The following is a 24,801-nucleotide window of genomic DNA, read 5'->3' on the forward strand; positions in this document are numbered from 1 at the left end:
TTGCAAAACAAGCTTCAGATCATGCATCTGTGAGCAGGAATGGAAGGAAGGAAGCAGAGCTTCCAGAGAAGGAAGGAAGGGAGAGCTCCTCTTTTAGAGGCAAAGAGCTGTTACACATTGTTGATGTGCAGTTGAATCATATCTTTAGGCCATCACATCTACTGCTTCCTCCATGGTGTCATTCCCACTGCAGTTAGCTTTGATTGTGCCATTGCACCACTAGTAGCATGGCTTTTATCCAAAGTCAGCTCTGTATAGATAGAAAAATGAGAAAGGGTTTGAGAGGTTATAGGCTGGCTGAACACAGCATGCTGACTCTCACACTTAGGTAGATAGGCAGAGTGCTGTAGCTCAGAACAGCTCAGTCCAGCTAGGCAGAACAACCCAAGGTCTGAACCACCAGCTGGGCAGACTTCAAGTTCCAGTTTAATGTTAAGACTGAGAAAAGAGAAAAGAGCACTGGCATTGGTGCAAAAAACCACTAACATTTAAGAGAGTGCTCAAGAAAATACTAAACTCTTCTACCTTGAAAGTGTGAATACACACTCAGTTCTTTAAATAACAGGGATAGGAAGGTTTTGGAATTACACTACTGCCTTTGTTTAATGTTGACAATAACATGGTGAAGAAAATCAGAAAAAAGTGATGAAGAATGAAACAGAAAATGCAGCTCATTTCCAGGCTTCATGTAGGTACACGATCCAGGGATATGCCAGACAAGGAGAGCTTGGAGTTCACAAAAGTTGGAAATTATTTATGTTCAGGGAAATGGGACCTTGTAAATAACCTGTGTCAGAGAGAAACTATCATCATCAGAGGAGTTCTACTATTAGTTTTAAAAGAATATCCACAAGATTTCTTTTCTGGACAAAGAAGGTCTTTTGGGCCATGCTGGGCATGAACTCAAGCACATAAAAATACCAGTTCCTGATATTGGTAAGATGGAATAAAAGTAAGGATTGAAAGTTCTGCTGCATAGTCAGGCAAAGGTGATCTGTGGCCTAATGTAGTAGTGTAGAAGTTTAGAGAAACCCAGCAAAGCAGCTATAATTTTTTAGCGGTAATTAATTTTATAATTTGATATTTATATAATGCACAAACAGTATGTAGTCATGAGGTACAAAAATTTATGGTGCCATTAGACTTTCTCCGGAGTCATATCTTCTCCCGTTTGTTGACTCTCTTATGCAGGTTTCCTTGAAAAAGGTTTTCTACTAAGACAAATGACTACATGATTAAAAGAGCCCAGTGACTTAGTAAGACTGAAAGCAACCACATACCTTTGGTTAACCAAGAAAGAATAAAATGTCAGCACTTTTCTTGCAGAATTGTCTCTGTTTTAAGCTTACACCAAACTTCTACAGCTCAACAGCTAAAGTAAGTAGAAAAATACATAAGCTGGCTATGTGTCCAGGACATTGAGCTTGCTTTCTCCATCCACTACAAACAAGAGCTCATTAGAGCTGTTCTGAAAGTGACCAAGAAATGTCCTCCTCCATCCCTACAAGGTACACTGTTGTTATTTCTGTGTGTGCATTTTGGTTGGTTTTCCTAGCCTACACAGGCAAATAGCTTCAGTCTGTGGGCTAAAATACAATGGATGAGCTTGGTGATCCCAGCTGACTACATCTAAACTACCCTCTTGGCATAAAAGTACAATTTCAGGAAGAGCTGCCTGATGTTGCATGGTTTGCCATGTGGCTTTTGTACTACTGCTCACCACTTGCTTCTGAGAGCCCAAAAGGATTGCAGAAGCAAGCTAAGGGAAGAGCAGTTCCTTTTGCAGTGGGTGATGAGTAAATCCCACAAGACTTTTCTTCTGTTTCTTGAAGTAGAACATGAAAGTTATTAGGTCTTTAATTTGGTAACTTAACTTGAGGCTTAACATGTCAAAGAATGAAAGCAACAATCCAAACATAATGAACTTTCCAGTGAACTTGAACTGTGAATAAAAATGCAATAAATATTGGCTTGAAATATTTAGTGGAGTTTCTGCTGTCCTTTTGTCTACCTTTCTCCTTTGTCTCTCATTTTCCTATGCTCTGTTCCTCTTCTGAGAGGATCTCCCACTCCTGACTGAGGGTGTTTGGAGGTGTGAGACCCAGCACACCAGGTCACAGCTGTGCTGGGCCTAGTTCTGCAAGTGGAAGTGATAGCTGCCCACTGAGCTCACAGACCTCCTTCTCCAGTGGATGCAGCTACATGGAAAGCAGCCTCTTGCTCCCACACATCACAATTACCAAGAATCTCCACTGTTTGGGTACACAGGGTCATGATGAGCTCACCCAAGGGCAGGGATGTCTCACCTGAGGGCAGTGTCCTCCCAGAGAGCAGGGACAGCACTGAAGCATCACCTTCCAGCCAGTGGTGCCTGCTGAGTATTTAAAAGGGTCAGGAGCATCCTTGCAGCTCTGCCAGAAAAGGAAACATTTTCCAGTTATAACCTCTGGAAACAGTCAGTGTGCATGGCTACCTGAGGGAGATGGGGTGTCCTAAGAAAGTCTGTACTTCTGCTGAACGTAGAAATTTTAAATGCTCTCTTTTCAGCATGATGAATACTTTAAATTTCCAGCTCTGTAAGTATTTAAGCTTCATTTTCTCTCCTATAGCCCTTCTTTTAGCACAGAAAGAAATAAACTTTGAGATCACCCTTTACTGCTTTCAGTTAACCCATCTTCACATTTCAGTTATTCAATATTAATATTTTTTACACTTGCTTTCTTTTCTGAGCATTTCATGTGGTAACAACCCATCCCAGAAAAACAGACCATATAAATTAATTATGAAAAAAAAGTATTGTTCTGGAATAAACACAAGGACCTTGAAATACTTCAAGAACAACAGTGTATTGAAAATTCAGATTTATTTCTTTACTTGGTTTAACTGGCAGTCCTAAAAACACCTTATTTTTTATAATACATTATTCCCACCAGAAATATTCAAGATGTCACAGTAGTTTATTTCACAGTTTGCATACATACAAACCAATGAAATCGGCAGACCTCACTGGCAGTGAAATCTCATTCACTCACAGTAGTTAAGGCTCTTGACTGCATTTAGGTGTTGTCTAAAGCTTTGATTTCTAGCTATTATTCTCTCTGTGCTCAGATCTGTTTAAGTATCTTTTCCTGCTTACAGATAAGAACATGTATAAATATTTGCAATATCAGGATGTGATCCACATTTTCAGAAAAATAATTAGATTGGTAAATGTTCCTTTTTGAAAGTACCTATTAATGTACTTAAAAATTAGTAATTTCCAATCAAATAACTACACAGCCTTATGATATCTACCCCAGCAGATGTGTTGCTGTGGATTCTTTTCAGCTGACACCCGAAGTGACCTCTTTGATTGCTTTCTTCTGACTGTTTTATATTGAAGTCCACCTCATTCAGGGTACTCCTGTAGTTTAAACAAAACATACAAAGAATCACTCCCCTCCCTTCAAACATGCCACTGAACAGGATGAATTTTTAATCAAACGACTACCCCAAACAAACAGGTCTAGGAATTTACAAATACATTACATCCCAAAATAAAACCAGGAGAGATTCAACATGACAAAATGACTGCTTCCCATTCTCTGATAATCAATCATGACAGCTTCTCCATTGCAAAACTATTTTTTTTAATTCCTTATGTGCTTAAACCCCTGATTAAACACCATTTTGCCCGTTTGCACCATGGTCTTCTCATCAGCTTCTATAAATATCGCACATGTGCACTCACTGGTACTGTCTGTAACACAAAACCAGTGGGAGCATTCCAAGCTGCAAAGTTTTCCATTGGTAACCTGTTCGGACAGAGGTGTTAAAAAGGAAGCTTTGTTCTTTTTTCTTTTTTTTTTAAACACTAGATGGCATTGCTTCCTCCCCCTGCCCCCCAGGGAAAACTTGAAGATGAAACTTGCTTTGATTAATGTAAGAGAAGTTAGTGACTTGCAAGTTTTACTATGACTATCGCCCTTACAAGCCTTTCCTGTAAATCTTAACTCTCTAGTGTGCCACCAAGCCTTTGTTTTGTATTCCTGCATCTGCAGCCCCCGTACTTCTCCCTGCACCAAGGAATTTCTGAAACACTACTGGTGAAATGGTTTTCTTCAGGTTTCTTTTAAGTAAGAACGCTAAAGCTACGGATGATACATACCATAAAGCAGAATATATTGTTAGGTAAACTGTGTATCCTTGAGATGCCAATGAATGTGGCTACATCACTGGACCTTTCCCTCTCCAGCTGATTCTCTTTCTTTCATCACATACATTCATCAGCTGCTGCAGGAGCCAGAACAAGCTATGAGGCAGGAAGGAACTATACAACCACTTTTCCCCAGGGCCCTTTCCCACAAGAGAGGGATTGGGTTCCTCTCTTTATCATATAGCAGGAGCCAGAGCCAGTAAGGCATTGTCCAATTAAAATTAAATAGCAGCTGTTGACAGTCGCTTGTGGGCTAAATTGGTTCTGTGGGGAATAGCTCATTAGGGCCGTCATCTCCATGAAGAGCTGATTGCGTCCTACGAGGGCAAAGCGCGGGGGCTTCTAAGGCTAGAAGCTGCCTTGGGTCCGCACCAGCGCTATGTGCACCGTTTGGTGCTGCCACACTCGATGTCGTGGGTCAGACTTCTCCTGCCTTAGCGCCAGTCTTACTAAAATTTACTACAGAGAACGCGCCGTTCCCAGGCAGGCTGCTCTTCTTCCCCTGCCTTGGAGCAGCATCCTCCGGCGTGACTCGCAGCACGGCAGGGAAAAGGGCTGAGGCGAGACTTGCTCCCGAGATTGCTTGGCCCCTTTCGCCGAGCAGAGGAGGAGGACGGGCTGGCTTCTCCCGGGGGAGTCCCGCTGGACCGAGCGCCGCGGGGCCGGGCTGGGAGCAGCTACCTTGGCTGGCCGGGAAGGGTGAGGCTCCAGTTCGGGGAGCCACAGGTAGGCGGCGGCCTCCTGCTTTTCCCAGGTTCGTGGAGGTTTGTTGTTTTTTTTTTTTTTTTTTCCCTCTCTTCCCTCCTCCTCTTTTTCCAGCTCTCGCTTTCCGGGTTGGGAGTTTAGTGCGTTCAGAAAAGTGCCTGCAACGGCGCGGGGTTCCTCAGGTGGAGCTGGTCCGGGCTGCCTCTCCCCTCCTCCTCTGGCTGGCTTTCCTCCTTTGTGGCCGCATCCAGGGCGCTTCAGTCTCCCTCCCACGCTTCCTCTTTCCCTCCTTCCCCGCCTCATCCTCACTTCGTGGAGAGAAAGCCGGGCTCTTTCCTGTCTCCCGGCCGGCCCGGGCTCTCCCCGCTCCCGCCGTGCGGCGGTGCTGCGCCCCGCTCCGCTCCCCCTCCTCTCCTTTCCCCTCCCCTCCCTCCTCCCGGGGCCGCTCCCGCCTCCGGGGGCCACTCCCGCACATGGGCGCCGCGCGGGGCTCCCCCTGCGCCGAGGCGGCCGCGGCTCATCCCCAGCCCCGCAGCGCCTAGCCCGGCCGCCCCGATTCATTTGTTGTTGTGCTGCTCTCTCTCGCTTTCTCTCTCTCTCTCTTCCTCTCCTCTCCGAACTTTTGTCACCGCGGCCGCTGCGCGGATGAAGACTTTTCACGCCGGGGACGCCTAGCCCTCCCCGCCACCCCAGCCCAGCCGCTGCCGTGCCCCGCGCTGCCCCCCGTCCCCGGCCGCGATGCCGTTCCCCCTGCGGACCCTGGAGCCGCTGAAGCTGTGCAGGTTGGAAGAGCCCGGCGGGGATGGCGCGGAGCGGGGCGGCCCGGCGCCGGGGGACCACGCCGGGGCGGCGGAGGGGGGCGGCGGGCGCCGCCGTGGCGCGGTGCCGCTCTTCGGGACGCTGGAGCAAGTCAGCTCGTACGCGCTGGTGTCGCTGCTGATGCAGCTCTCCGACCTCTCCCGCTGCGCCGGCGACATCTTCGGCGGGATCCTCAGCGAGGCGGACTCCCTGTGCCACCGCAACGCCCGGCTCCAGCGCCGCCTCGGCGCCCTGGAGGAGCTCCTCGCCCGCCTCGACCACCGCAAAGTCAAGATCCGTGAGTACCGCCCTTCCCCAGCGCTGCGAGCTCGTCCGGGACGGTGGCGGGGCTGCTCGGGGAGCGGGAGGGACCGGCAGCAGGGCGGCCGCCCGGTGGCGGGGCTGTTGGCGCGGCACTCTGGGCTCTGGTTTGTGATTTATTTAAAAATGGAAAGGAAAAGAGGGAAACTTAAGTATCCCCGTCTCTCTTTCACCGCGCTCAGAGGCGGCGGCCGCCCCCGGTCCCGCCGCGGCTCCTCCCGGGCCCCGCCGGTGCCCACGGGCTGTAGCTGCTCATCCCTCTCCGGGACACTCCGGGCTCCGTCCCGCCGGCTCCGGCCCTGGATGTCGCCGGCCCGTGCGGGACTGGGTGGGTGGCTGCCCGTGTCTCCCCGGCGCTTCTGTGCGGCGGAGCCCTCGCTCACCGGGGAGAGAAGGGCTGGCCGGGGGCGGGGGACCGCCAGCACCGGGAGCTGAGAGCGCTGTGATCCCGGGAGAGTTTGTTTATATGTTTATGCCGGGTTTGCGCCAGACTTGGGATCAGCCGAGCTTCTGACAGTTCAGCCCACATGCCTGATTAATTCTTTTGTATGTGCATGGGAAGACCTCAGTAAATAGAAACCTGGATGTATTTTGCAGCTGGTTTTGTGTCTCTCGGTTCTCTCGAGCTTCTGTTCTTTGTGCAGAGCTGATCTCAAACTTGAAATTTCAACTTCGTACGGAGCCCAAGCAGCAAGTTGCAGATTTGGCCTCAGATTCCTAAGCAGTGGCAACATGGACAGGCTGTCCTTAAATTTCTTTCAGAGCCTGTAAAGTCGCCCTTAGAAATGACTAATTGTACACCTATACAGAGCTATAGGAAAAGGTGTTTGTATATTTTTTTTCCCTAAGCTTGGTCCAGCTTTGGAGAAAGGATCCAGTAAAAATTGCATCTGGTACATGAAGTTTTGTTTATGCGTGACCAAGCTCCCCACAGACAATGTGGGAGATGGCTTGCAACATCAACTTAGCTTTCTCAATGTGCTGGAAACATTCAGGAACCCAAAGAATTGTGTTGCAACTTCTGTGGCAGCTGTATAAGGTGTAAGACCAGCCTAAATAGGGTTGTTGCTCAGAGACCACTGACAGTTTTCTTTTCAATGGAAGTAGAAAGCTTACTTTCCATGTGGTACACTTACGAGCAAAATTGATAAGGAAGGCCTTTCAGAAATAAGACTTAAAGGGTATGAACCCTGTATGGATTACTTATCTGTTTCATTGCAGAATTATTCCTTATGGTATACTTGAGTATGATTTCTCTGAAGGAGGGCACCTTCATCATCCGTACCAGATTTTGTGGGTTTTAAGTGTGAGGGTGAAGTTTTGTGCTAACCAGTTTTGCTTTTTTAGGTGCTTTATAACTGAATGATAAACTGAAGGACTATTTCTTCCTCACCAAGACAAGTATAACCTTTTCTGCCAATAGTTATGTTGATTTGCTGTGGCAATTATGTTAATTTGCTGTCACACTTGAAATGCAAGTGTGTTATTACTGGGGATACCTGCACTATAGTGGTATATTAAATTGATTGCCTGATAGGAAGCACTATTTATTTATCTCAGTTTAAATGGGACGCTAATGATTACCATACCCTGATGCAATGTATATAAAGGCATGGGTGAAATAAGGCTACTGCTGCACTGTGCAAACCCTGAAATTTTATGTGTCAGACTCTTAGTGATTCTGTTCTTTCTTAGTCATCCTTCTGCACAAGTTATATATTAATGAATTGTTGTTGTTGTTATAACTCAGTTCTTTGGGCTAAGCCTGTTAGTGCTTTTAATTTGATGGTCTTTGCTCTTCTCATTGTGATGCCCAAAACTGGATGCAATTCTTGTGTTTAGCTTTCTCTGTCGGTTTTCAGTTCTTTGCTAAGTGGCATCTCTGCTGTTCATTCAGTTTTGCTACTTGAAACGTCATTGCTGCTTCTGTTTTATTCACTTTTCAAAGATCTCATTTATATAAGTCTGAGAGAATTAATGATTATTTAATTCTAATTTTTTTGTTTGTTTTATGGTTTGGTTGTTTGTTTTTTGTTGTTGTTTGTTGGTTTGGGTTTTTTTGTTTTTCTGTTTGTGAAGGAAGGTTATTTTATTTGCCTGTTCAGTCACTAGGAATTGATGGTGTGGGCTGAGCATATTGACATGAAGTTGCACATAAAGCCATGACAATTCTTATAGGCTTTTTTACATACTGCAGTCTGGTCAAGCAGATCAGGTAGTATGCTCAGTTGCGGTTAGTCATGAACATCTCTGTAATACAAGCCATCAAGCCTTGTCTGCAAATTTAATCCTGTTCCTGACAAAGGAAGGTTAAAGGGAAGTATATGGAAAACAAAGAGAATGGTTTAATAATGCTGTTTTTGTTTGGGAACAACAGCAAGGGGGATTTTTCCTTCCAATTATTGAAGCCTCATGGAGAAAGTTGTTTGCTGGTGCAGAACTGTAAGAACACCAAGGGTTGTATAATTACTTTCCCATTTACTAGATTTTTACTAATCATAAACCTTTTCTTGTGAGGCAGATATTGTAAACTACTGCACCTTTTGTGGTGCACAAATACACACACAGGTGCAGCGTGATGTGTCAGGTGACTTAAGTAGTTCTTGCATTCAGGACATTGTACACCTGCTTTTTCAAATCACGGGTAATTTCTACTTGAATAAATGGCTTTTGTTCTCTTTGTGAGGCCCAGACAATAATTTCCCCTTGCAACTGAATGTCCCAGAACAAATTTTCAGATCCCAGCATGACGTTGTATGAGAAGGACTGGAAGAGGACTAGAAAATTTCAAGTCTGGGTTACGACCACTTTTTGTGAAGTAGCTGTAGACTGGCAGCTGGTAGAAGATAAGCTGTGTGTGTCTGCGGTGCTTGGGAAAGTATGTGCTTTGAAATTGTGTGGGGGGTTTTTTGTTTGTTTTTTGTTTTGGTTTTTTGCACTATCATAATTTTGTTTCAAATTAAAGCTTACATGCAGTACCCTTCAGATAGCAGGGGTCCATCAGTGTTTGTTCCTCGTTGAGCATGGGCAGGGGTGTGAGGGAGGGAAAGCAGGTGGACAAAACTCTTCGTCTTCACTTGGTCAATCTCTGCAATCATCGACTGTGCTTGCCGGTCTGTCTGTACAGGGTGTCCTTGTGTGTGGGATCCATATGCTCCTAGATCTGGATATTATAGTATGAATAGGTAAACGTGTCTCAGATGATCTCTGATGTTTCTCTTCTGTTACATACTCCCTGGTGTTATAAACGCATATCTTCTTACTGGCTTTTCACAAGTATTAAGAGGAATACTATATGTATAATATTAAAATAGCTTTGCTGTATGGATATAGTTTTTATTTTCTGGTATTAGCAAAAGTTAGGCATAGCGTTAATAGTTGATAGTATGGTTGAACTGTCTGCTTGGTTGGGATAACATCCAGTAAACAAATGATGAAGACCCTGCTGCTAACATGCCAATTATCAACACTCAGTGTCTGTAGAAAGAAGCCAAAGCCCAAACTGAAGGTGATAGATGAAGTAGATGTTTTAAAACCACAACAAAAAAAGCACACGTACTCTAAAAAGGCTGACCCAAAGAGGGGCCATGCTAAACAGCTCTTGGAAAATGTAAACTAGTTTATGGAAAGGTTTGAAAATGCATAAAGGTCTATGAATATGTAACAGGATGGAGTAATGGAAAAGGTATTTAAGAGGTGTCTCCAAAATAGCAGGTATTAAAAGGTATCTCCGAAGTAGCAAGTGTGCTCCTGGCTGATTGCCAAGCACCTGACCATATTAACCCTTTGCTTTATTTCAGTCTCCTGTTGTCTTTTTATTAAACCTTTTAAATTTTTCCAAGAAAGTGAATTCTGTTTTTCACACTGGTGTTCCGTAGTGAATCCGTTAGTTCAAGGACATCCATTCACTGCTCCACACAGAAGAGAACTTCCTGATGTGGCAAACTGGGTAAGGACGTGCTGTAGTGCAGTAGGTGCTATGTTTTTGCACCCCTTACTAGGGGTAAACTTCCCCATCTTTGGAATTCTACCATGCCCTTTAGCTGGGAGGCCTCTTTTCCGAGGGTTTTGTACTTGTGTGCCACACATACCTGCAGAGTTTAATTTCATGTCTGCTTCAGGACACTGAAGGTAGCTTTCAGATGTACACAGTCTTGGTGATGGTTGAGTTTTCAGGGGTTCACTAGAATGACTCTGCTTTCTCAGGTTTGATTTAGCTCTCTTTTAACTTTTTGTTCAGAATGGTAGAGAAGTTTCTGGTTTATATACCCCCAGCTGAGAAACTTGTGCTTGACTCAGTTTCAGTACAAGGCTATTTTTAAGGTAAATTAGTAAAATGTTTTCCTGATGTGTATTTGAGCTTTGCATAATGAGCAGGGTGTTGTGCCACAAGAAGGGACATCAAAATATGGTAAGACATGGCCCTATGGGCTGATGGCTGTTTTACAATTCATGGTGATGGGAGGCACTAATGGCTCAAGGTAGTTTATAAAATTCAAATGTAGTATGTAGTACTTGTGACCTTAGTTCAGCTGCACTAGCCATGTCTAGAGAATTAATTAGGTTCAGTACTTTTTTTTTTAACAGTCTTTCATCAGGTTTTCATTAAGCTTATTATGTGTTGTTTTACATGATGTTTTGTCATATGTTTCCAGCATCCAGCTGCCATAATGTGTTTTACACCACGAGACTTGCCTAACAGCTTTTTATTTTCTAGCAGTGTGCATCTGTAGCTGTGACCTAGTATCAGGTGATGTAGTTTTTCATCACTTTCGGTTCTTAAATGTAAGGGTGGTTGAGGACAAGTGCCTCTTTGAAGTGATCAGACCTCATCAAAAGGCATATGATGGCTGCAGAGAAATCTTGCATGAATTACAAGGCCAGCTCTTGGGAAGGCTGTGGGGCCTTAAACAGTCAGTGTTTTTGTAGGTCATGAAGAAAGACATTTTTTCCATTAATATTTGTCTTCTGCCATCTGCTGTTACTTATGCAAAAAATATTATTGCTGTTCTTTTCTGTAAATCCCAATGGTTTGACAGACTGGAAGGCTGTCCCTTCCATCTTCTTTGCTATTTATTTTAAAGTCTTTCTGAAGAGATGGTTTGAGAGAGATGCTGGGAGGTTAACCTAATGACAACTTCTGGTTCAGTGTCTCCACTAGCAGGATGGGGGTTTGGCCAGTTGCACCTCCTGTTTTAACAACAAGAAACTGATTCTGTGGGAGGGAGGAAATGCTACCTCCTACTTAGTGTCGCTTAAAGTCCTTCAGTGTTTGATTTTAAAGGCACAGCATAATAATTTGATTTTGATGCACAATATCTATACATATGTATGTTTTGGTTTTTTTTTTTGGTTTTTTTTTTTTTTTTTTCCCCCTCCAAGTTTAAGGACATTTATGCAGGAGAGCTGGGGGTGTGGGGAGTATGGCTTTCTGTTTGTCTGCATGATGGAAGGACAATCCAGTTTACACTTCATCTCCTGCTATTTTGTTTAGTAAGTATTTTCCACTCTTTGTGTGCAAGGCAGTACTGGAGCACATTTCCTGCTTTAGCTGAACAGGAAGCTTTATTCAGCTTATTCCTAGGGAAACCCCTCCTCCATCCCAAGCCACCAAAAGTGAGCATTATTTGAGTCAGTATCAGCAGTAGGCAGGAGATGAAGGGGCTGGCTGGATTTCTATAGTTCCTGGTGTAAGGACAGAGAATACAAGATATTCATCATCCTGCAGCAACAAGAAGAAGCCTTCTTTAGAAAAAAGTTTAGGGATAAAGTCAAACAATACACACCCCCACAAAAGAAAATAAAACACACCACAACCAAAGTCCCCAAACTAACCACCAAAACCACAGTGTGCTCATAAGAAAGCTTTGGTGAGAAAAGAGGCTTTTAGATGAAGAACTCTGTTGTAGTGCTATTTGGGAGCTACAGTTCATCCATGATTACTTGATGCTTGAGGTGACTGCACTGTGTTACTTCTCCCTGTTGCTGTGCAATACAAAGATTCAACAGCAAAGTTCAACCATATTAAACAGTTCATTTCCAAGTTCCCTCTGGGAAAGAAAAGAAGAAATATTCTCTTTAACCCTGTTGTAATTATTCAGTTTGCTGCTCAGAAGCAATATAACTCTTGTTTTATTTAGCTAGTGCAAGACTAATTATCTGTGGAAATTCAACCTGATCCAAAGGAGATTTCGTTTGAAATAAGCAGGAAGAAAGTCCGAGTTAGAAAAAGATTTCCCATGGGGATGGTGGGCCAAGTGGTTGTCCTGCTGAGTGGCAAAGCTCCAGCTGAATTCAGTTTGATGAGGGTTTGGCTTGCTGTTCTGAGAACAGTTGACACACTTTGGCTGAAATGTGGAGCTGCTTTGTACATTGCTTGGAACCTATTATATACCACCTACGAACATTTATTTCCGTAGAACTTATGATTGGCTTGATCATTCAGGAAAACAGTGTTTAGGAGAGGTAGTTAATGAATTAAACATACTTGTATTTAGTTGTTTTCAATTAGGATCTATTTTGAAGGTTGCTAGATATTTTAGGATGCACTAAAATGTCCTCAGAAGTTTCTCTTCCTATTAGTATTGGCACAGTCCTATCTTGGTTGAGTGCAGGGCTTCTCTCTAAGCTAATATGAATCTCGTGCAGAAGAATAATTTTTTGGATGAGCCTATTAACAAACATAAAACAACACAGTGGAAAGCCACTGAAATTCCTCAAACCCTCTGTCCTGGAATTTAAACCAGCCTCTAATCAACAGAAAGTGGGATCGGGCTTTCAAGTGGGGGCTGGGAGCAGTTTATTCCACACATGCTTAGTGTTTCCTGCATCTTCCACTGAAGTGTTTGGTTATGGCTGCCCTCAGCCATGGGGTACTTCATTTAATGTTGCCCAGGCCAGATTCACTGTGGTAATTCTGGCCTTTTCTTCTATTTCTGGGTGAAGGAGCAGCAATTTCCCTTTCCTTATCTTCCTTTTTTTTCGCCTGCATGCTCAAATAAATGATAAAATAAATGATGGCATGTTCTTTGCTTCCTGTTATCGGGAGCACTAGTGCAGCAGAGACAGAAAGGGGGATCGGGAAATAGAAGGAATTAAAAGACACACATTCAAAGCTTGGCAATTATGCAAAGCCCCAGTTTCTTTTGTAGTCCTAAACTAGCTATCAGCAGGCGAGATCAAAGCTGTCCACCCTAACAGTTAACAAGATCAATTAAACATGCTAATTAAATGTTGTTCTTGGCTGTAGGTTGGATAGGAAACCTGCTGGTTGGATGGCAGTCTCCAGAAAGCCTGGATGTCATGCCACTTAAGAGACTAGAAAAAAATATTTTGCTACCTGCGGGTTTAGCACAGATTAATGTGGGTGGACTTTGCAAGTTGTTTGTACTTATATCCTACCATATTTTAGTCGGGCAGGGCTGCTTCTGGCTTCAGGCTGTCATGGGTTTTTTTCTCTTTGTCAGTTGTAAATTATGGTGGTTTAAGTTAGGTTGTTTTTATTTTATTTTTTCATTGGCCTCTTGTCCTTTAATCAGCATTGCGCATATGATATTTCATTGCCCTTTTAGAACTAGGAGTAGTTAGAATATAAATGTTTAATGAATGTGATTGAGCTTAGGGCACTATGCAATCTGCAGGAAGGGTAGTTACTCCTGCAGAGAGAGGCAGAGCCAAGTAATTGCTATGCTATCACTCTTCTGGTTAGTTACCCTTTCGAAGCCACTGGATGACACAGTTTTTAGGTTAAGACCTGATTAATTTTTAAAATTTCCTTCCTCTTTCTCCTCCTCATTTTCTTTAGTAGTTTAGACTCCTCACCCAGCCCAGGTGTGCTCTGAGCTGCCTCTCCCTGTTCTGAGGTGTGACAGTTTCAGTGTCTGCTCTGTACCTCACCACCCATGTCACTTGTTAAAACTCAGCATTTTGCCTTCCTCAAATACAACACCCTCCACAGGCCTGATAGTTGGATTAGTGAGGAAGGAGGTGAGGAGATGGAAGGCAGAGACAGGGAAAGGTGAAATTTGATGGAGCTTCTGGCTTTCTCCTGACAGCCCCTCTCACCCCTCTATTTCATAACCCCTTGGTGTTAGTCCAGTGTAAGGCCTTCCTGCCTGGGGTTGTGGCACAGTGGACAGCCCCATAATAACTGAGTCTGCCCCTTTCTTCATTTTTATTGCTTCCCTTCCAAACGTCCATTGCTCTGCTATAGGACTATTAAAGAAGTGCAAAACCATTTACACTGTTACAGTGATGGGAGTGAGAATATCAAGTTATGACTTGAAATAAAAAAAAGTCAAAGGAACTGAGTTCAATGTGTCTGTGGCTGAGTTCTTATAACCTTCAGACTTAGAGGACATCTTAATGTTTCAGTAAGTTTAATTTCCCTAACATGAGCAGCGGCTCTGTTTTAATTTTAAATTTGACATCTTGATAGCAAGTAGATCTGTTAAGTTTAAGTTAGTTGATTGGACGTTCCTTTTACTGTAATCAGGCTGTAGCCTAGCTAACTGAATTTTGGTTAATCTAAGATTGTAATTTTTAAATTAAATTAGCTCCTACTTTTCAGAGATTAGGACTAGAACAGCTGCCTCCTAAAATATAGTAAAACTGTGGATACTATCTGAAGAACTGAGCCACTTAGTTTTTTCTACTAGCACTAAATGCAAATGTTAATCATAATGGGGAAATGATAGTGATTTCAAGCATATTGAGTAACAGTGACAATAGTGGGATTTTTTTTTTCTGGAAAATGAATAATTGGAAAATGAATGTAGGACACTTCTGTAGTATATTTTAAATGGTAAAGTGCTGTACTTGAATGCTCGTCTTTCTTCTTGGTCCTCCAATGTTTGTTTTTTTTTTTTTTCTGTAGTGTCAAAATGCTGGCTACAGAAGAGCTCTTGTCAGCTTTTAAGTGGTCGGATAAATATTGCCACTCACTGGCTTATATACATTCTTTGTGTCTGGCTGTTACCTTTGTAAGGTTTCTCAAAACGCTGGGTTTGAGTAAGAAAGTAATCCCCGCCTTTCTCCTTGTAAATTGGTATCTGTCTTTTGTTTTCTACTTTAGCAAGTTTTAGCTTTTGGCAGCAGATGGAGTGTGCTTACAGGAAGCTCAGCAGGACCCAAGATGAGTTCTTTGTGGGTTATCTCTAGTGGCACCTTTTGTTCCTGCTGTGTGGAAGAGCTCCCAAGCAAGTGGTGTTGGCTTTTTCTTCCTGTTCAGCATTTAGTTCATGGTGAGTAACTGAATCTGCTTGGAATCGCTGAGAAACCAAGTCATGCTTTGCTAATGCAATATCATTAAAAGTTAAAAAGAAAATATCAAAACATTGTTAGCCACATTGTGCTTAGAGATGCTTAAAACATTTTGAAATAGACAAAAGAACCCAATTACTAGGAAATAAGAACAAGCTCATACAAAACTTTTCATTAACTGTGGTATTTGATCTTCAATTTAGAAGAAAGATAGCACAAGCCAAGCTTGATTGATAACACAGCGAAATCCATCACCTGTTATTCTGGACATGATGTAAATAAAAGCCTTTCTACTCAAAATTTGAATTATTTTTCTCCCTCCAATATATGTCCTAGACACTGAAAAATATTTCTTTGCAGAAGTCCAAGAGCCCAAGAATTTCTGGAAATGACCATTCTGTAAGATTTTCATGTGTATATGAACAATAATGCAATTAAGTACATGGTTGTAGCATCCTTTATACTATTCTGATTTGTAGTGTTGGAAATGCGGAGGCCTTTTTATGTGAACTTTACAGGCTTTAAATACGAGGAAGAAAGAAGTTTGTTCTAGATTTGTAATGAGGAAGAAAGAATAAAAATACACTAATGTTCATAAATATCTCTCGGTGTGTTAGTTTAGATGCAGTTTTCTAAAAGTTGTTCATTTTGCTATTTCCGTGTTCTGTTAAAATAAAGGTAGGTAGTCACTGTGTGACTATGTGGTTCCTCCTGCTGCCTTTATTTTCATGATGTGTATGTGATAGAAGATCAAGTATTTTCATTTATAAATATAATTACTATAAACTCAATCTGCATGGCTGAATGCATGCCGTAGGGAATAGCTATGGTAGGAAACAGAAGGGTGATCATGGGGTTAGAACTGAAAGGTTTTGTACCAGTTGCATTCGCGACCTCGTTGGAAACCCAGATATGGGAAACTGGTATGGCAACTGATCTCCATGGGGCCAACACCCTTCCTGGTATCTCTGGCTGCTGTCCTCGCAGCGGGGAGCGTGTGCGGTCCTGTTGGGCAGGCTGGGGCAGCCTGAGCCCTGCAGGGAGCAGTCCCGTGCAGGGGGGCCCTGACCCCGCTGGGATGCAGCTGGGCTCAGCCCTGGTTGTGCAACGTGAGCCGAAGTGGCTCTGCCTCTGCACTTCTGAAATCCCAGGTGGCATGGCACAGGGTTTGCCTCGTCCTGGGGAGGCAAGTACGATCATAACAAGGGTGGTTTCCATGCAAATGCGTTATTGCAGTTGATTTTGAAATTACTGTTGCAGTTATAATTATATAATAATTACGACATATGTAGAATTGTAATCTATAATCGTGATCTTTACCTTCATGAAAGAGGGGAAAGCTAGAGAAAAGGAGACAAATGTGAGTCAGTTCTCTTGCCATGCCTTGTCTTGATGGTCAGTGGTAGGACAAGGCTGCCCTTCTCCAAATCTGTGTGGAGAGGAGGGAGGCTGTGCTTGCTTATCCTGAAGGAAGATTAAACTGCAGTGTTGGCCTGTTTGTGATAACAAATTTCCTTAAAACATTAGGAAGCACACAGCACAGGCACAGTGCGGATTTAAGTGCAAGTTAGAAGGCTCTTTGCCCTGAGAGAGTCTAGTCATAACACATACGAGTGAATCCAGAGGATAGTAATTTAGTTAAGTGTGGCTCAGAGAGGTCTGTTTTGAAGAAACCAAAATTTCACAACAGTTATGGGCTTTTTTTGAGGTCTAGAGGAAGAGCAGGTAATTAGAAATCCACAGTGTTTGCCTGAGGTGAAGAATACCACAAAATCATAGAGCTCTTGGCGCTTTTTAGTTTGTCATGTTACAAAAGCCTCTGTTTGTCCATATCTGTTACAGAGACATTGTGTCTACTGAATGGTAATGGAGACTAAAACCATCTGCAGTGCTTATTATCTTGCCTGCTTCCATTCACTGCTGGGTTTGGCTTGAATTCTGTAATTTGTGATGTCCCCTCTGAAAAGTGTGGTATGTAACATGGGAGGGGAGCACTCTTCAAGGCGTGTTGTTTTGACCCTGTTGCTCTAACTGAGCATATTTTCCTCTCCCGCCCCTTTTCCAACTCATAAACTACAGTAGCTTTTTCTTTGCAAAACATTTTTTTACTGTTAGTAACCTTGCTGACAAATTGTGGAACTTGCTGCAGTCTGGAAATAGTTGCAGCTTGTAAAAGTAGGATGAAGAGTGGGATTTAGCATTGTACATAGCGATAATGTGCTGCAGGTTAACGCATCAAATATTTAAATGATTTAAATGCCTTGTGTAGTTCAACTGGTAGAAAAATGAATTAAGTCATGATAGACAAAAGCTTGTCTTCATTTGAGCTCCTGTCAGCTTGACATGTTTGTGCTCCACTGGTTTTATCACTAGTTATGTCTATGCACATGCGGTATTTTGAATTTAGATTATTAGTGGCTTATAAAAATATGAATAAAGGTAATCCTGAAGACAAATGAAAGCACGGGTATATCTCTAGTGGAACTTTGAATTTGTTAGGGAGAACCCCAGAATATCTCAGCTTTTAACAGAAACAGCCAGCTGCAAAAGTGACTGACTGACAAAAGGCAGCCCCAAATACCAAGCGTGGGTGTGAACTCTGTATGTGAACAATGAAGTGAGCAGAGTCTTTCTCATTGTCAGCCTGAAAGGTCTGCATGTCATGGTCAGCACAAGAGCACAGCCTCCACTTACAGGGTATTATAAAAGATACTTTAACTGTGTGCCATGTACTGCGTTACCGTTCACCCCCTACCTTGGTGGCTGTTGTTGAAGCTGAGACAGTGAGTTTGAATGGAATGAAACTTTCCAAGGAACAGTTCTTGAGACTGGTTGAGTAGTCGCCAAAGGTCCTGTCTTGAGAGCATTGCAACCAAATGGGTAAACCTGTAGTGGTCCCGTGGGCCCCTGTGTTGAGCTTACAACGTCAACTGCACTACTCAGCTTGGTGTCATCTGCAAACCTGCTGAGGGTGCACTTGATCCCTGTGTGTACATTGCTGGTGGCATTAAACAGAACTGGTCCTAGAATGGACCCCTGAGGGGCCCCGCTTGCCACCGATCTCCATCTGGACTTTGAGTTGCTGGTCACTACCTTCTGGCTATGGCCACCTAATCCAACCTCCTACTCAGGACAGGCTGAGTGGGAGCCAGGTGCTGAGGGCTGTGTGCATTTGAATATCTCCAAGGATGGAGCAATCACAACCCTCATAGTAAAACTGTTTTTCCATATGCTTAAGTGGAGTTTCACGCATTGCAGTTTGTTCTCATTGCCTCTTGTCAAAGCACTGTAACCACGAACACAAATACACTCTATTTACCGGAAGGCTGTCCAGGAGAGCTACTAATGGGACACCAGATTAACAATTTGATCAGGAGAGCTGGGGTACTCTGTGGCCTTTGGTAAATGTCTGTCCTGGTTTTGGCCAGGACAGGGTAATTTTTAGATGGGAGAGTGTGTGGCCAGGACCCAGATGTTATTCTGTACTACATCAGGCCATTGGTGCAGGCAGTGGGGAGAGGGATTCACTCTTACTCTCTCTCTCCTTGGGAGAAGGGGTTCTCCCAGTTAAGGAAAGGTGGCAAGGGAAACTGTCTGGTATTTGCTGATTGTCATGGGCTTTCCATGCAAATAGTTTCTTTGTTTTATACCTTTTGTTTTTAATATTGCTGTTCTTGTTTTCTTATCTCATTGCTGTTTCAAGTGAATTGTTCTTTTCTCCACCTGTGCCTCCAGTTGGAGTGAGGGGGGAGCAAGCAGTAGTGTGGTTTTAGCAGGAGTACTAAATTGGAAAATACCATTCCTAAACTGTGTCAGCGTCTTAGCACATTTATTCGAAAAAGGATGGGTGAGGGAAGATGTTGGTTAAACAAGTTATAGAGCTGGGAACCAAAAACCACATTCTAAAACTCGAAAATATTTTTTTTTATTTTTGCTTACAATTATTTACTTGAGAACTTCTGACCTTGCAGTGCTTCTTGGGAAGAGCTCTGATTCTCTCCATAAAAATACCTGTTGTTTCTGTTCAAAGGCAAAGTAATAAACTTGATCTCAGAAAGATGGAAACTGTCTTCAGTGGAGAAAGTGGAAACTGTTTCCAGTGTCTCACCTTGCACATCCTGCTGGCAATAATCTCTTAGGGAGTGAAAAGCATTCACTGTTTGCAGGAGGAGTCCTGAACAACCCTTCTGCATGCTTAAGAATTTCAGCAGCGGCTTCTCTTTGAAATTCTGACAAAGATCCTTGGCTGGGTTTTTGGAAACTGTCTAGGATCTAGGTTACATTACTACAGTACCCTATTTTTTTGCTTGTTGATGGGAGCTTTATTAAGGAGGATGAAAAATATACCATGTAGTTTTGCTCTTCATCTTGTCTGGGGCAAGCGAGCGAACTCCAGTGAGAATTGCAGGAAACACCTTTTTGATCATCCACAGCAGCAGTTGATCAAATAAAGCAGTTCCTCAGTAGCCTGAGTTGCTGCTAATTAAACACATTTCCCTACCCTTCCTCTAAGTAAGCAACCCTTTAGGCTGACTTAATTGCCAGGAATGTGTGTGATGGTGCTTTAGAAGAAAGTTGTGGTTTAAGGGCCAAATCAAAGCTATTGAAGAGAAGTAGTTTTGTTTTATAATGTTTTTGCTAGTCTGCAGAGTTATCTGGTATTTTACATGACTTACAGCTTACATGCATGGATGGCAAACTATCATTATACTTTTTTTTCCCAATGCAAGTTCATAAACTCTTGTTAAAATTGTCCAAATTCACATGGAGGAAGCCAAAGTGGCATTCAGTGCAGCTATATTTAAAGCTCTTGGCAGGAGTTTTCCCATATGAAAGATGTTATATGTAAGCTCTTGGAATAAAACTCTAAGAAAGTTTTGTGATGACAATTCTAAAGACTGCCAGATCATCTAAAATAAAAAGATTTTAAATGCTAGATCAGAATTCTGTGCCAAAGTTCTCTTGTCATACACTGTCTTTCTGTTGTCCATGTAAATTGATTTTTGTTACAGCACCTCTGGGAAATATCCACTGGATAAGCTTGTAATCTCAGGTATTTGGCACCTCTGTTGCTTTCTGCTATGGAATTCTGCAAAAATGGGGTTCACTGGAAAGTCTACTCTTAAGTATTTGAATGCAATGAATGATTTTTTTTTCTCCCCGTATTGTGTTTCTAAGGAGAATAGTTATAGCCTGTGGAATACATCCTGTTTTCTTGGCTGCAATGAAACCCTTGCTTTTTAGTGGTAATACCTACTATTTTTCTTCTTTGTGAAGGCTGCCAACATCTGACCCAGGATTTCTTAAAGACAAAGACTAATAGAGATGTGTTCCTTTGTTTTGTACCAGAGAGGAAAAGGTTGGGGTTTTTTCAGCCAGTTAGTTTTCCCTGTGGTGCTCTCAATCAAACCTTGTGTGTGTCTCTCTCAAAGAAAAAAAAACAACCAAACAACTCAAAACTAAAAATTAAAATCCCAATAGACAATAAAGGAAAAACAAACAGAAAAGCCTCTACCACATGAAATTGACTTTGCCCAAAGTGTAAGAAACAAAAAAGTAAGGGCCTTTTATCCTAAATGCACATGTTCTGATTTTGTTTCTGTAATCTGTATCAATAGTAGTGTAGATTACCCTCCAGTAATTTTTAATTTGTTGGTATTCCCCAATACACATTTTTATATAAACAGATAATGTAGCTGAAACTTCTTTTTGTCTGTTTCTTGTTTGTGTTTAAGGTCAAGAAGACACATGGGGTGAAAGTCTGGGTTGACTTAAAATTTGCATTTTCCAACATCAGTTTTGACCTTGAGTTGCTAAGTATGAACTTGGAACAAAAGAGCTTTATAGAAGTGGTTGATGGATGGGTTGTAATATTGAAGCTTCCCTCCCCCATGCTTACATCCTCAGAGCTCAGTCCATCCTTATGCTGAAGCACTGCCTTCATAGGCAAGAGTCTGCTGCTTTGGGAGACAGAAATGCTGAGGCTGGCACTTTGGGAGTCTGTTTATAGTAGTGAAGTTGTAGGGGAGAGGGAGAGAGAAGTCAAAAGTATGTAGGTAAGTTTTGGTTGGTTTTTTTCCCCTGTTTTTTTCTTTCACTGGGAGGAGGTCCGCCTAATGAAGTAATGTTTTAGATAAACATATTACTTATCTGTTGAATAGGAAATGGTCTTGTATTCCTTTTGTCTTCTCTCTACAAACAGCTTGCTTTGTGTGGATTGTGGTACATTTTTTAAAAATTCCTTTTTTGTAAAAAACCCTTTTTGAGCCCTATCCTCTTCCAGCTTTCCATTTATTTCAGTACCTCTGGCTATCACAAGTTTTCTTTTTGTCAAATTTGTGGAGCTCCTTCTTCACTGAAATGCTCTAAAAACTGAGAGGTTGTTTTGGGAGGAGAGGGAATTAGCAGCAGTGGAAGTAGCAACCTGAGAGGTGATATATCCAGGAACACTCTGGAGACCATAATTTGCAATACTGAAATCTGAAAACAGAGTTCCCCCTAACTAGGGATTACCCTTGTGTTTTAAATCAAGCTTCATTAATATTCATCACAGAGTATGGTGTAAGAGCAGGATTCCTGTAGAGCTGTAGCCCTGCCATGTTGGGCTGGCACTCTGGCTCCCAGCTGGGCTTCTGCCAGGAGCTGGGGGGGTCCTGAGATCAGAAAATGGTGGAACGTGGCTACCTGTGCTGTCATATCCTAAATCAGTCTATGTTGGAGTAGACCTTTAAAGCTCATCTAGCTGCCTTCTTTGTCTTTTATTAATTAATCTGTTTTGCTGTGGATGGAAAAGGTAAATTGGTTACAAGTACAGATGGCACAAATGGAAAGGGAAGACTGAAATGAAACAAAATTAACATGAGGCAGGCATCAATTCCCTTGAACTAATGAAGTTCAGTCTTCTGCAGTCATCTTGAAGTCAAGTTAGACTCTCTGTGTTGTCTTAGTGTTGCCAGTGGGGGGGTTGGTTTGTTTCTGAGAGAAAAATAAACATAGAAAGGGAGGGGTGTGTCACTTATTTTGCTAGAGGCAATTTTAGGGAAAAAACAAAATGAATGTGAAAAATCAACATATGTTAAAATGCTGTGGATTAAATCCTATGGGTACTGCAGATGCTGAGAGTGTTCATGGTTGCCAGCATCCCTGTGAGATCTCTAATAATTACATCAGTCTTTTACTGTAACCTTGCAAGATCTCCTTTAGGATGACTGAGGCTTGCTTGAAGATCAGAGATCTTCCTCTGCAAGCCTTGGTAGAAAGAGATCTTGATTATGGAAACTGGAAGGTACTGAATTTGTGGGTGCAGAATAATGGGCTGATGCACAAAGAAGTGAGAAATCTCTGTGTGAAAATACCACCACCATCCTTAAATGGAAGAGTAACGTCCCTTCCTTGAAGGCTGATGCTTCAAAGTGAGCCACAGCATAGATGGGGCTGTTGTGATGTGGCCATAGCTATAGCTGAAGATATTGTTACTCATAATTTTCAGAAGGCCTTTGAGGATGTCAGAATTCCCATTTTACAGTTAAAGGAAACTCAAAGGTCAATTGCCAGGTCCACATAAATTAATATCAGAGCCTGCATCTCAACACTGGTGAAATAGGACATCCCAATGGATTAAGCTGCCTTCCAGTTCATAGGTTGCACAAGTTCTGGCTGGATTTGGCTTGCCTTCTGTAGAACTGTGCTTTGATCTCATTGGCTTTGATGCATAGGGCACCACTGGCCAAATCTATCCACCAGATCTGAGGAGGAAGGGAGTAGGAGTGCCTGGAATTTTGCAGACTTGGGATGATTGTGATGATTAAGATGACTTTAGAGGATAAAGGAAAATAATTGCATTATTTCCTGTAACATTCCATAGACCTTTAAATGCAAGACAATTGACTTTTACTCCAACAGTATATAAAATTAGTATTTCTATTTTTTTTTTTTGGTGCTGTGAGAAATCACCATAAAAGTACCTTCTCTAATGATCAATACTGTATTGGCTCAAAGATGTCTTGGATTTCCTGTTCATCTGCATGGCTGTGTGCGTGCCCAGAGACATGCTTGCTCCTTCAAATCCAGCTTGCCTTCTTGTTACTTTGCTGGTTAATGCCCAGGCTGGAATCTTTCCTTCTGCTTTAACACTCCTGAAAAACATTCCTCAAAAATCCCTGTTCTGATTAACTATAGCAGCCTCTTGTAAACAAGTAGAAGAATGGATTTACCACATAAATTGGTAAAGGATGGTGATGTCCATACTACAATTACTTTGCGGTATGTCTGAGGATTTCTGTGGAAAGGCTCAGATGCATTTTTTACTTCGGTTAAGTAAACGTCACAAAAGATGTGTGTGCGATATCCCTAGTGATTAATTGCTCTCAAATACTTATCCCAGCTGAGTTATGTAATATGAATCTCAGAAGGATTCCCAATAAAAAGTCTGTGAATGGTAGATATAAATGTCTGCAGGGGCTTTTGAAATTTTAGATGTGAAAAGTGCTAATGGGAAAAATATTTTACATAGCTTCTGAGACAGGGTCTAGAATTTTTTAAGGCCTTGTGTTAAACTCCCACTGACTTAAAATTTTGAGGTTTTGCTATAAATTATTCCTTATGCTTCTGCCAGAACAATAGTTGAGTGTCTTCAAAGAAATTAGATTAAGGCTGCAAAGTGAAAAATACCAAATGGAAAGGTATGTACTTAATTCTAACTGCTGCCTGTGAAAATCTGCTATAATACACTACAGATGGTATGATAGGGCTCCATTTCTGAGTGCCTCAATAAAGATTTTTTTTTTTTTGGCAGCAGGATGATTAACAATTTTTGTTTGTTACACAAAGTCCTAAATTTTCAGAGTGGTTTTTGCTGGCATCTCAAAAATGGGAAATGACAAATACTGAGCTGAACATGTAGAAGTTTTCTGTATATATATATATATAGCATTGTATTTCAGGGTTCACAATACCTGTATTAACACTTGAAGATCGTGAGTTTTCTTTGCCCTTCTGAGAAGGTTGGAGGCAGGATGGGGACGCCTTCTGTGCTGGAGTGCTGAGATCAGCATTGTCATGGGAGTCCTGTGCCTGCTACATGCAGGGGATGGGGAAAATAAAAGTTTCTCCACTTAGGTGTAAAGGAAGTATGAAACATCTGTTGTGGTAAAGGAAAGCATCCTTGAACACATGAAAGTGTGAGATCTCCAATCCAGAGAGGCAGACAGCCGGTGCTTATCTTGCCTGTGCCTGCTGCCTCACAAACAATTTTCAGTGATGAGGGTGCTGGCGTGCTCACCTTTCCACCTATGATGTGCACTACCACAGTCATGTTTCCTGATGCTGGGCTTTGTCTAGCACTCCTCAGTCAACCTTTTGAGTGGTATCATGCCATCTGTGTTCTCAGACCTGTGCACATGGCAGCAGTGGCTTTCAGGTCTTTTTTCAAGTCTTAATTTCCTGTGCCTGTCTGTGGCAGGAGACATTTGAATCCATCCATGCTGTGCCAGTGGCAGCTCTGTGATGACAGCTTACAGCAG

At 42.4% G+C, this 24,801-nt stretch overlaps 1 protein-coding gene across 1 annotated transcript in view; it reads left to right on the plus strand.

Moving 5' to 3' along the window:
• Positions 1 to 5,638: 5,638 nt before the first annotated feature.
• The window catches only part of NHSL1 (NHS like 1), a 174,381-nt gene continuing 155,218 nt past the window's right edge, over positions 5,639 to 24,801 (plus strand). Inside the window, exon 1 of the mRNA XM_062488911.1 lies at positions 5,639 to 5,996. Within this exon, the coding sequence (XP_062344895.1) occupies positions 5,639 to 5,996 (358 nt within the window). The remainder of the gene's footprint in view (positions 5,997 to 24,801) is intronic.

The sequence above is a fragment of the Cinclus cinclus genome, chromosome 3, assembly GCF_963662255.1.
Source record: "Cinclus cinclus chromosome 3, bCinCin1.1, whole genome shotgun sequence".
Classification (NCBI taxonomy): domain Eukaryota; kingdom Metazoa; phylum Chordata; class Aves; order Passeriformes; family Cinclidae; genus Cinclus; species Cinclus cinclus.